At 40.1% G+C, this 12,830-nt stretch overlaps 1 protein-coding gene across 16 annotated transcripts in view; it reads right to left on the bottom strand.

Moving 5' to 3' along the window:
• The window catches only part of plekha7b (pleckstrin homology domain containing, family A member 7b), a 71,852-nt gene that overhangs the window by 36,850 nt on the left and 22,172 nt on the right, over nucleotides 1-12,830 (bottom strand). Inside the window, exon 1 of one of the 16 annotated variants that reach the window (XM_046032694.1) lies at nucleotides 10,171-10,283. The exons of 13 other annotated variants lie outside the window; for them this stretch is intronic. In XM_046032694.1, the coding sequence (XP_045888650.1) occupies nucleotides 10,171-10,235 (65 nt within the window). In that variant the 5' untranslated portion in view covers nucleotides 10,236-10,283. Of the gene's footprint in view, nucleotides 1-2,894; nucleotides 3,067-7,142; nucleotides 7,294-10,170; nucleotides 10,284-12,830 lie in introns of those variants that run through there. 2 more of the 16 variants (XM_046032697.1, XM_046032696.1) reach the window with 2 other exon arrangements.

Genomic DNA, 12,830 nt, shown 5'->3' with positions numbered 1-12,830 from the left:
TGTTTAGCTATAGTTTTCACTATACAGAAAGCACTATACACTACTGCCAAGGGACTTTAAGGTGTACAGCTATCTAGGATTAGTTAGTGGCCACTGGCACTCAGTGCTGGCATCCATCATCACTTCAAAATGTGACACATCCCTTGAGACGCTGCTGGGTTTCTAATCCTTAGTGCATCTGAGACTTTTTCAATTTATTTATTTTGTATGCACATATAAAAATGTGGAGCTTCAGAAACATGTGTTCTGTAGAGACACTATGCAATGTAATGTTATGGAAGAATTTCCAGCACTGGCAACTCCTCTGCCATTACGAATATTTAGAAGCAAAGGCCTGTGTGTTCTCTCTACTCAGGTGTAGATAATCAGGAGATGTCTTTGTCCCATTCAGGCTTGCTAAAAAAATGCAGTGAGTGTGTTAATGTACTGAACTGCAATATTATGCTTTCAAGTCTGGTTTTTGTTAGTATTGTATTTCATCCGCCCTAACCCTTTCTTATCTTCTCCCATCACCACCATACACAATTTATTACAGCAGAAAAACTATAGTACTATTCTTCAACAGAAGAAACTGCTGTGCAGAATCTAAATCCATATGCTGCTTTTTCATAAACGTACACATGGGTACAGATAAGCACATAGCGAATATCATGTTTACACTGTCCTAACTTAAAGTGTACCAAGGGTATTGAAATTACTATATATCCAGCAGTAAGGGTTGAGTCCTCTGAAGGACAGCTGCACAACGTCAGTACTATAAATGTGCAGAATGAAACAAACAGAAAGTGGTGCCTCACTGCATCACCATGCAGCAAAGGGAGGGGAGACAAACTGAGCAGGGTAGAAAGATTTATGAGCTGACATTTCAGAAAAGTTCAGAGGGCGTATGGAACAGGAATGATGCTGAGTGATTCTGCACACACAAAAAACATGGCATCAAATATAAACAATACATAAAACCTACACATACACGTGTAAACAGCTATTGATGACATATTTGTGCACAAACACACACACACAGGCTTGGCCAGGCTTGTTCCTGGTAACAACTCATAATTTGCTGAGCTGCACTGGGCACACACAGCACTGCACCAGCATCCCCTGTTAATTAGGAATCTGCATTCTTTGAGGCTTTTGTTTTAGCCGCATTACTTCTGAACTATTTGTCACGGAATTTGCAGCATCCCCAGTTTGTGTATAAACACTGCAGCACAGTAGGTCTGTTTGTTTGGAGAAAACTAGCTTCCATCAATGCTTGTGATAATATTGTCCCAAAGGGGAAAATGAACTGCTGCTGCAGATGAGCTGTAGCACAGTGCCTTCTACACTGTGTATTGGAGAAACAGCCAGTCAGATGTAGTTAATAGGATTCAATGTCACGAATATGATACCGTGTAGTGAGTCTGCATAAAACATGGATTGTCATAATACATTATTCAAGGTTTTGAACGATGATTTAGATCACACTGAATTGTGTGCAGTCAATCTTCAAGTGAATCATTCACAAGCACAGCAATGTTAATCAATAACTAGTCAAATACACCATGAGGATATGGTGTAAACATAGATACAGTAATACCAAGCTATAACTTACATCTCAACCTATAAAAGAGATGCTTCCAGTATTTATTATTGCACAAATAAATCTAATGAAACCAACATGCATTCAGTTATTCAGGTTATTTAGCTTCTATTTTCATTATATAGCCATGTGACTTACTATACAACAAGTTACCACTCTATTACAAAAACCTTACATTATTCCATTTTCTTATTCTACAGCTACACATACTGTGATGTAACAATTGGAAAAAGAAACCACTGACACCAAATATTTGTTCATTGGTATCATACGCTCATAATAATTCAACAGACTGAAAGATGAAAGAATCAACAAAACATTTCTACACTAGAGATATGTTGTGTCACTGTACAGTACTTATCCTAAAGGACGTTCAGTGTTAGACACCGATCAAGGGTCGGGGAAATGTTCATTCCAAAAACAGGCACTGTCTTATACCATTGGCACGTTACAGGGCCCCAAAACACTAACCATCAGGTCAAGTAGAGTTTCTGCTTCCACCAGGCCAGATAAAGACAAGAAAGAATGACATCTCTCCTTGCAGAGAGCCTCACGGGGTCTTTTCTCGATGTAGCAGTCTACAGTAGAAATGTTACGACAATGTAAACAAGGCTGAGCTCAATCCTAGCTGAGAAAAGAGGTGGCTCTTGGTTACAAAGTACCATATATAAAGTAAAAATACCAGTTCACCATTTTACCAGTTAAAACTTTATCCTTATAGACCCTTACAGAAGCACATTAAGGATTTTAAACTGAGATGAGTTTGATGTAAAGTAGGCAAACCGTGAAAAGTGAGTAACCTGAGAATGTAATGGCAACCTGGTTTTGATTTCAGCCAAAGCTACTCCTGAGAAAGGTTTGAAAATCAGCAGCACTGCAGCTCAAAGCAGCCCTCTCTCTCTCAATGCTGCAACAACTGGAGTACACAGTTCAGTCCTGGCATGCCATACCAATTTTTTTCAGCAAAACAAGAGGCTCAAAGAAATCCCTATCCAACACAAGGGCTAAGTCTTGGCAGCAGGGCCGGCTGGGGCACGGCTGTGGTTTGAACACCTCTCTACTCCCTCTCTCTCTCTCTCTCTCTCTCTCTCTCTCTCTCTCTCTCACACCAATAGAAACACACATCAAAGACAGGCAATACACCATCCGCTTATAGCCTCAACTCCTGTATCTATTAACACCACCCCTTTAGAAAACAAAAATCCCAATGGGAAGAAAGAAAATTCCCAAAACTGTACCCACTACTAGCACAGATCTCTCTTTGCTACTTATTATACTCTGTGTAACATGCACACAGTGGAGACAGTCTCACCTGCTGTGAGAGAGTGAATCATCATGAATCAGCTGCTAGACTCGCTGCGGTGCTGCAGGTCATGGAAACCCTCTCGGCATTATCAGCACAGGTGGAAGATGCAGAGAGGGTCTCTGGTAGCAGCTGGCATCCGCAAAGAGCAGAGTGAAGTGGAGCCAGCAGGACAAAAGCAGGAGGGGGAGCTCTTTATCTCTGCTTCCTCCTGCTCAAGCGCGCTGTCTGACAGTCTCACCCCACACTTGCTGGGCGGATGGTAGAGATGTAACTCCCTCCCATCAGGGGAATACCTCAGTTGCTTATCAGATCCTCCTCTTTTTCCATTTTCTACTTCCCTCTCTCCACCTCTCACACCCTCTTTACCAGAATTTAACTGGGTAAACATCATCTCTTACAAGGAAATAGTAAGTTATGTAGCCAGTGTTGTGGACATACTGTACCTTGGTCATCAATGCAGTCTTTAGAAAAATGTCAAACGGCTCTTTTTTACTCAGTTCAGTTACTATACAATAGTTCTACAATACACATTAGGTGTTTCATGTATACTTTTAAAGTTCACCTAAAAAACAGTGAGCAGTGAAGTCTCTTATACACACACTTACGCACCTGCAGCATCCACATCAGCTATAGTTAAATATCTTCTGTGCAGTCGTCAGTGTATTGGATCCTTACAACTACTTAAATAATGACCACAACAATCAACTAGAGTATTTAAACCAGGATCCGGAAATATACTGCAACTTGTAAAACAGAACTTCTTGGGCCCCTTCAAGGGCACCTCAGGGTCGTTTGTGTCTACTTTTTGAAGCACTGGTTTAACAGTAACATTGACCTGTGACCTATGCTAAGAGGGAGTTGAAACTAATCCTGAGGAATGCAGCCCAGAGGAGCAGGCGGTACCAATATACAGTAGGCCTGTGGTAAATATTGAATCTGATCTGACAACCAAGGATTAGGGAAGCTAAAAAAGCAGAGATCTGAGTTTGCTGTTTTGCCCCTAGTTGTTCGCCCCCACACATTTTCAATTTAGAAGCAGTTTAATTCAGTGACCCTTATCTTTGATTTTAAAAAGATTCAGACATCGTAATAAACTACAACTTAAACAAGTTCCAACCCACAGAGAAGCACAGACACAAGAGCTCTTGTGGCAAGCAATTCTTTTCAGTGCTGTCAACATGGACAAGAAGAGCCTCTTGTCTCCTTCCATATAGCCTTATTAATAACCATCACAGCATCAATGTGGTGTCTGAAAACTCAAGAGGGAGAAAGAATAATGCAGAGCCAAGAATATATAATGATATCAAAAGTTTTTAAGTGCTGATATTAAACAAATGATTTTAAGTAATCAGTGAAACGTCTATAATTATTTCTAGGTCACACTCCAAACTATATGATACATAATCAGCTATCTACAACAAACTTAGTTGCAAAAAAGTATATATTAGAAAAGGCAGAACATTTCTTATTTTTGTCAGATTACATATGTTGTCATTAATGTGATATCAATACCCCTATTTAAAAGTAACATTACGGTCAAGGTTGAGTTGATGATTAAGGCATCCACTGATTGAAGGTGAGCCTGTGCAGCTGAACACATAGTCAACACTTGTACCAGTGCGGTGTAATAGCTGTCATATAATAGCCTGCATTTGGCTTGACATTGTAGCTCTGAATGAAGTAAAAGTCAAATCAATGTTGTGTAACTAATCACCAGAGAAAATTTCAGCTGGGCTGCTTACTTTATTTCCAGACCAGTTCAATCAGCTGTAACATTAATATCAGTGCACACACATGATATGCTTCAGCAGAATCCAAAAAATAAGACAAAAACAAATCAGAGAGGGGCTACAGATATGAACACGAGAGGTCAAATGAGGTGCCATGAACCTATACTGAACTCTGTAATGTCATTTCTGTGTGTATGACAACCCTGCCCAGGCAGTGGGAATGTGTGACAGGACATTATAAGGTGAGAGAGAGCTATCATGGGCGTCTAGAAACACCCTGTAGCATCCGAGGCCTAGCAGGCAAAATTAATCAAGCCTTATTAACAATGGTTTGTGCACAGTATCTAGACACAGGGAGCCATTAAGGAGATAAGCATTCAGCAGCAGGATTTGCACATGTTGACTGACCTTTATCAAATTCATAGCAGAGCACTGCAGCAGCCTCGCTCAGCTTCATTTACCAGACATTTGTGAAGAAATTATCTAGACAGAGTTACTGGGAAATTCCACTGTCACTCAGTGTGGAAATGAGGGAAGCCGACCAAACACATTTCACACTGACTGGCTGGCCCTTTCCTCTCATTGCACTCATTCACTACTATCATCATCATCATCTTCAATGTATCAATGTATTCAACTGCAGAAATTCCAAGCTGAGATGACAGTATGAGAAAGTTATTACAACCTTACAACAAAAGAACAGATGTGCTACAGTTGCATGTACAGTCATCTAAAATAGCATCAATGGAACAGCAAAATGCTAGTCTAAGCTCTGCTTTTGTGGAGCCGGTAGCAAAGCACTCAAACAGCATTGGGCAAAGAGTGGCAAAGACAGGCTCAAACAGGCCCAATGGAGAGCAGAAACAGGTGCAAGGACTTGCCAGTGTCTGTAGTAACCCTGTCAGACAGAGGGTTTGGCAGAAATTGAAAGAGTTGTCCCCTTCTTAATATTCAACACACACACTGTTCTGACACAGCACATTTCATTGCTGTCACAATGGTCCTTTAGGCCACGATTTTCAAAAACATAAGCAAGGCAACAGCTAATTGCACTGCAGTGAATGCAAGAAAGACTCGTGTTGGGCCAATAATAAGGAATTAGGATGCAAGGAAACACTACTCTCCATGCAGAGAAACTAACTCTGAAATGAAACCCTAGGTGAAAATCTTGATATCCTGAATCCTAATCAGGGAACTAAAATCTTCTGCCAAAAATAGGTGTTGCTCTTAAGTTCCATCTCATTTCATGCCTTTTCAATTGGAACTTATATTTTCCAAACTCTCTGGGGGTAGCAAAAAAAGACAAACTGAGCCAATAACCCATATTAATATCATGTGCACAAGAAGGTTAGCTCTTGGTTGCACTGTTATAAACTTGTTATAACCTGCCTGCAGCAGGAGAGAAAATTGCCTTAGCGAGAGATGGATACCTTCAGGACTGTGAGCACATCAGCACTTCCTTTGCCCCATTGGCACAAATTTAGCTGACTGATAAATATTTATAAAGAGTGATCAAATAAATTGGAGTTTTATAATGCCTCCGACCATGACAATAAAATTACTTCCAAAGGCACTTATCTTAGACATCGATAGCAACAGGGATATGCTGCGACAAAGAAAAAAGTTGGGAAGTTTTCTGGTGCGAGCATCACACAATGAATAAATCAATGAAGGTTCCCTGCAGCTTTAGGTCAATATTTAATATCACAGATTTATCTTGCACCTTACTCACTGAATAATGATGACCAAGAGCAACCAGGAGTCTTTATTTCGTCTCTTCATTTGTGCTAACAAGAATAGCCAGAAGTGTGCCAATGTATGAGTGTGTTCTGCAGGAATGCGTGCTGGGAAAAAAAGGCTATGAGCTGTTTGATACTGCTGCACGCTTAATCGAATTTAAAATTAGGTATAATTCTAAAGGACAGCTTCACTGGTTTTCAACCCAGGCGTTACTAAATGTCCTTTTATTTATTAGTGTGCATACCCAACCTATTAATAGGTTTAGTTTTTAGAAACCAACCATTAGTGGCAGCTTCTCAGGAAGCGCATACGCGAAGTAGACAAATTGTTTGGTATACTTAACAGTGCTTTATTTAATGTTTAAATAAAGCAACTTTTGAACAACTTACTGTTTCTGGTCAAAGAGAAATAAGATCATAAAACTCAATAGAAAGCAAAGTTTGTGACCCTATGGCTCTGGAGCAAGTGCTCCAGTGCTTAGGGAAACTGGTGGATGTGTCACAATGGGAATCAAACCTGAAAGGCATGTGTCTTATCCACTGCGCCAACATCCATGGTGGATGTTTACAAACCTGACAAAGGGCAAATCTAAAAGTTCTAAGTAAGGGTGAGTGGGATACTCTTTATTCTCTGTTCTAGTCTGTAATGCAGCGCTGCATTTGGAATTAATTTGATATAAACTGATGTATTACATAAAAATCTTATGGACAAGGAAAGAAGATTTCCCAAAGCAAATTATTTCTTACCATGACAAAAGCTAACAATCAGCAAAAGCATCACATACCTGTGTTAACTGAGATGACGGACAGTCTGCAAGGCACATCAGGGACATCGGGGGATTCTGTCAATTGTAGCCCTTGTACATGGATGTTATCATCTAATGACAGCACATTTTCTTATAAACAGATCATCTGAAAAAGTGATAAGCTGACAAACGAAAACAAATCAAATCTTCAATAGCCAATATCTCTTCTCTCTCCACAGTCCTTACCCCGCTGTGATCATCCGATCAGCAGGGGAGGTTCAAAGGCACTTTTCCATTCACTGACACACACACACACACACACACACACACACACACACACACACACACACACACACACAAACATACAGACACACCTCTGCCTCAGAGAGTCAAGCTTTATGATCAAAGGTCTCAGATGAGCTAAAGAACTTGTCTCCATTCTCCAGAGGCTCCATGGGTGCTATGCATGGCTTTCAACCACTATAGGTCAGAAGGAGACGTAAATAAGTGGCTGACACTATGGAATTTGACCATGAAAGATGAAGCATAGTTTGATCATCACCGCAAAGTGAAAACAACGTATCAGCACTTTGTTACTGTCCAAACAGGATCTGTTAGGCTACAGTACTGCTACTGCTACTACACATTGCCAGAGCAAAGCATGAGCATTGTAACTGTGCTGTAGCAAAGCAGCACAGGATTCACCGATAGTTTTAGTCTGCTGAAAAAAAGCATGCAAACTGGAAATACTGTGTGCTGTGGGAGTATGCGGTTTCTTATTTGAAATCTTCGTCTTTGTCTTCTGCAAAAATGGGAACATTTCACACACTTAGCACACCTAAAGCACGCGTTTCTCATCAGTTGTCAAGAATATTTACTGTAGTAGCACTTTGTCAGCAAATATGCTTAGCTGATAGCATATGACTTATCAGGACACACCACCACTGAACAGAAGGTTCTAGCCCAGCTCTACTATCTGACCTTTGCAGCAGACAAGAATCAGCAAGCAAGCGGTTGCTTTCTGAGAGGCATGCTAGTCGGCTTGGAAAGCAGATTGAGATCTGGGTCCAAGCATATGATTCCAGGTCAGGTAAAAGGTTGCCAGTCCTGATGAAGGAGATCTCGACTGACTCGGTCTCTCAAATAGGAACACATACTGAGGGAAACTGATGAGAATGAAGCATGGAGAGCAACTGCCAGCAATCAAAGCTGGCTGGATGATCAGCAATGGTCGCTAAATAGAATTAATGTAATCAAATCCATGTAATTATGTTCCGGTCTAGTCTACTAAGGTCTGAGACTGCTCATTACCCTTTCAAATCTACTCAAAATCATTAAAACAAATATAATTAAATATATTTTATTATATCTAAACTGGCAAAGAAGATCAAATTTTTTTCTTTCACAACCTGAGACTGGACACTTTTGCATGTGGTTACTGAACTGGAGCATCTGCTTGAGTGCTGCATGCTGTATCTCAGCAGCAAAGTCCAACCCAGATTTCAAAGCCAAACATAGCTAATCACTCAGCTGTGCAATGTAGGACAGAAGAGGATGTGAAGTGCGGGGGAATGTTAAAGCTGAAAATCAGGAAGGAGATAGGCGGAGGGCTTGGAAATTGCAAGCTCCAAGCAAGACAGACCAGTGGGAATGTTGTGTTGCAAGCCTTGTTGACACTGCTGTCATCTGTAGCTAAACAAAACAAAACCATCAAGAGACCTTACTGTACAGTAACAACAGAGCACAGCAAAATCTTAAAGCACTGTAGTAGTGAATAAGTGCAATCTTAATGTAAAATAATGACAGATAACAAGGCAACCAAACCACCAATATCGAAAACCAGTCTGTTCTATTTTTAATAAAACTTAACCAATGAAGACCACCTCATAGTGTGAAATGGTGGTAACTCATTAAACTTTTATTACATCCCCAAGACAGAGACTTAAGTAGTAATTCGTTTGAATTTGACCGACTCACCCTTGAATCCCTTCAGGGAGCTCCACCCATGTGTAGGAGGCTTAACCAGCAAAATGATCATCACACTGTCAGCATAAGAATATCAGAGAGCTTGAAGTTCTGAACAATAACCAAGAAAGAATCAGACAAGATAAAGAGATGTTGGGTCCCCCACTCCTTCTCAGCCTCATTGTCCTTATACACATATATATTATATAGCTCACATCTGAGTAACTTATGAACCAAAACAGATAGACATAATAGCAACAGAAAGACTTAATTCCTCCCAGGTCTTAGACATCCTGTACACACCCCATATTTCCATCTAATCTACCATCCATCAAAAAACACAGCATTCAAGAATAGCAAAGCACTATAACACAGCAAGACTGTCTATCAACTGGAAAACCAAAGATCAAGCCAATATTTTGCCAGATTTTGTTGTGCTTCAGAATAACACAAAAAATCAGCGCTCATTAGAAAAGTAAAAACGTCCAGAATCCAGAGTTACAAAACAAAAGTCAAGAAACATATAGTCAGCTTTTGTTTTCTGATCAAAGACAATAATCCTTCTAGTCACTATTCATAAGGCCATTTAATAAAAGAGCAGACCGAGACAAGGGCCCTCACTTCAAGGTATCAGCATTGTGCAGCAGAATGGCTTACATCTGTGAGTTAGTATTTTTCACTAGATAAGATAAGATAAGATATATCTTTATTAATCCCCCGTGGGGAAAATTTTGGTCAACACAGCAGCACAAAGGGATATAAAAGAACAGATGCAGTTTTTTAGAACTATCAACACTCTATTTACACTTTACAATCAATAATAATTATTTACAAACATTTACAACCAGATAAATGTCTCAGATATAATCAGGCACAAATCTGTCAGTTTGGTGCTGTGAAGCCTGATGGCTGATGGCACAAATGAGCCTCCAAAGCGCTTTGAGGCTCGGGGCTGACTATGACTATGCATCAATACATAAGGTAGCCATGTGCACCTTCCCAATTGATTCCCTATCAATCGAAAACACATACAACAGTATGTACATATGTATGTAACAGGACAACATAGAATGTAAAGTCTATCAAAACAATGATAGCCTACCTGCAGGTTGTCAATGCAAGTCCCATGCAGCAGCAGTTATCATTTGCAAGACTAACTCCAAGCATTTTTCCTTGTCAAAAGAGCTGCCTGCTCCCTGAGGTTTTACAGTACCAAATGAAAGATCTGCCGCATGTCTTGATTCAGCCAAAGTTAGGCAATCTGTCATACACATTCCCCTGAGCCCTGAGCACACACACACACACACACACACACACACACACACACACAACCACAGGCACAAATTGCATATGTCCATGTTCAGATTATCTATCTGATCTCTGATCCCCATAATCCTGCAACATCAAAAATAAATCAAACATCACAAAAAAAATTGTAACAGACAAGCATGGCAAAAAAAATGCAGAGAATTGTTGAGATGGCTACTCTGAATGCTTGAACAAGAAACCATACAACTAGCTAGTCACTAACTAAGTAAGTGACTAGTGTGTGTAGGTAGCTAGGTAGATAGCTTTGATGACATTTGTGAGTAGAATGGCACAGGAAGGTGTGAGTTGCAAAGTAGCAAGTAAGTTGTCTAATGGGAGCCGGCCCACAGATCTCTTGGGAAAACACCTCTGTAAGAGCTGGATGTCGGGGTAACTATGCTTAATAAGATCAAATACAACTGTTGTCATCTACCTCTTCTTTAAATATAATGAAATTATATCATTATATAATACATTTATATAATAACAAATAGGAAACGTCCATCCCAAGTCCTGAAAGTATGTTAAGATACCATGTTTTCATGCTGTCATCTCTTTTACCATATTCTTCTTGTAATGTAGAAAAACAGGCATATTTGAATTTTATTATATCCTTAAGGATTACATTATCTGAATCAGGGTAATCCCTGTTTTCCAATACAATTGCATGAAAGCCATGTCACGTGACAGTGCTTTTGTCCAAAAGCACAGGGGCAGAGGAAGTGCCACTGGATCCTCCAACAATCGGATTCAGCTATCCCTCATGCTGTGAAACATGTCTAAATCCTTTACACAATCATGTCAGAGGCATTATTATGGCATCCCACCACTAAATATCATCCTCCTACCCCCAACCCTCATCCGCCACACACATATAAGAAGGCACACACACAAAAAAATCAAAGATTTGTTTTAACATTGGGGAGCTTTTGTTAGCAAGATGACAGTTGAGGAATGTATCAAATTATCCAACTGCTGTAAAATGAGCTGTAAAGCGTACTAAGAGACAAATCTATTGTTCAGACCCTTGATTACATTACATTATTCTTTAGGATTTGCTACAGTGGTAAACGATAAAGTCATCACATTTAAGCAAAATACAACAGCTACTGGATGAGAGAAATTTGATTAGTCTGGTAAATTTTGCTGCAGAGAATGTTGGCCCTGAGGGTGTGAAAGCTTAACGCAGCACATTTTACTGCATCAGGCCTGTCTTTGCAACAGTGTTTGCTTCAGTGTGTACAGTGTCTATCACATCTTTAATATGTTATCAGCTGAGGAAAACAAAGACGTTTTTGACTTCTCATCAAGATTGGCAACTACCTTCTCTTCCACTCATAATCCCTTCTTTGCAGGACAAACAGCCTGAGTCAGCTCTTTTTGTGTGTGTGTGTGTGTGATGTCTGTTCTCTGCTTGGAGCTAACTGTGTCCGGTCTGGCTCCAAGCTTGGACCTCTCTCCTGCAGTTCTCATTACAGAATCTGAGCAGACACACACCACAGTGCAAAGGCAGCCACTGAACACACTCCCACTGGGGAGCTTTGTTACAGTGATACACAGGGTTAAGGCAACACAGCTACTCCATGACTGCAATGCTCAGTGGCAATGAATAATACGCAGGCACCACATGTGGCGGCCCCAGTGGCCCAAAAAACACAAATGCTTATCTATAGTAGGATGCAAACTGATTTGTTTAATGTCATTGTCTTGTTATATTATGACGTATAGTAGCAGTATAGAGGGCTCCACGTTTTTTTTGTACAGAAAGTTATCAAAGCACCGCAGGTTTCTCTCACAGTCTGTTTCCTCTAAATTGTCTATTTAATCACTGGTATTCCCCTACTCAGGCAGAACACATGAATACCATTTTTTCCAATACAGAAGTGATATAAAATACCTGATCACCTTATTTTAACACAATACACATTGTTAGAATATAAAATATATGATAAAAACAGCTCTAATAATTTAAAGCGCACTCCCATCTGTCCCTCATGGTTGCTAAAGCAAGCAGGCTATCGCATTATCATTTTATCACGCAAATTAAACAGATGGATTAAATTAATTAGATGAGGTTCCACATGACTGGCAGAGGGTAACTGAATTTAGGGGCTATTTTTAGATCTCTGTATCCTGAGAGTGTGGGGGGAGCTTGTAGAGACTTGGGAGGCTTATTAAGTCAGGCATCAGTGGAGGAAGGTAGGCCACATCTGGTGCACAGCTCTAAAACTCTTAACTGGCCAGCATAATTTTACCAGAACAGTCCCTTACCTAGAATTTCTATCTCACTCACAGAAGCTGATCTAAATCACAGTCTGGGGAATTTAAAAGGTCACAGTCTTAATTTACAGAGAATGTACTACCTTTTCAAATACCTCAACCTTCTGTTAGGTATCATCACTATGTCTATTCTTAGAAGTATTATGTCTCCCTGGAAATGTGCACAATGTTTGA

This window comes from Micropterus dolomieu, linkage group LG20 (genome assembly GCF_021292245.1).
Source record: "Micropterus dolomieu isolate WLL.071019.BEF.003 ecotype Adirondacks linkage group LG20, ASM2129224v1, whole genome shotgun sequence".
Taxonomy (NCBI): Eukaryota; Metazoa; Chordata; class Actinopteri; order Centrarchiformes; family Centrarchidae; genus Micropterus; species Micropterus dolomieu.
The sequence above is the reverse complement of the archived record's forward strand: the minus strand, read 5'-3'. Positions and strand labels throughout refer to the sequence as shown.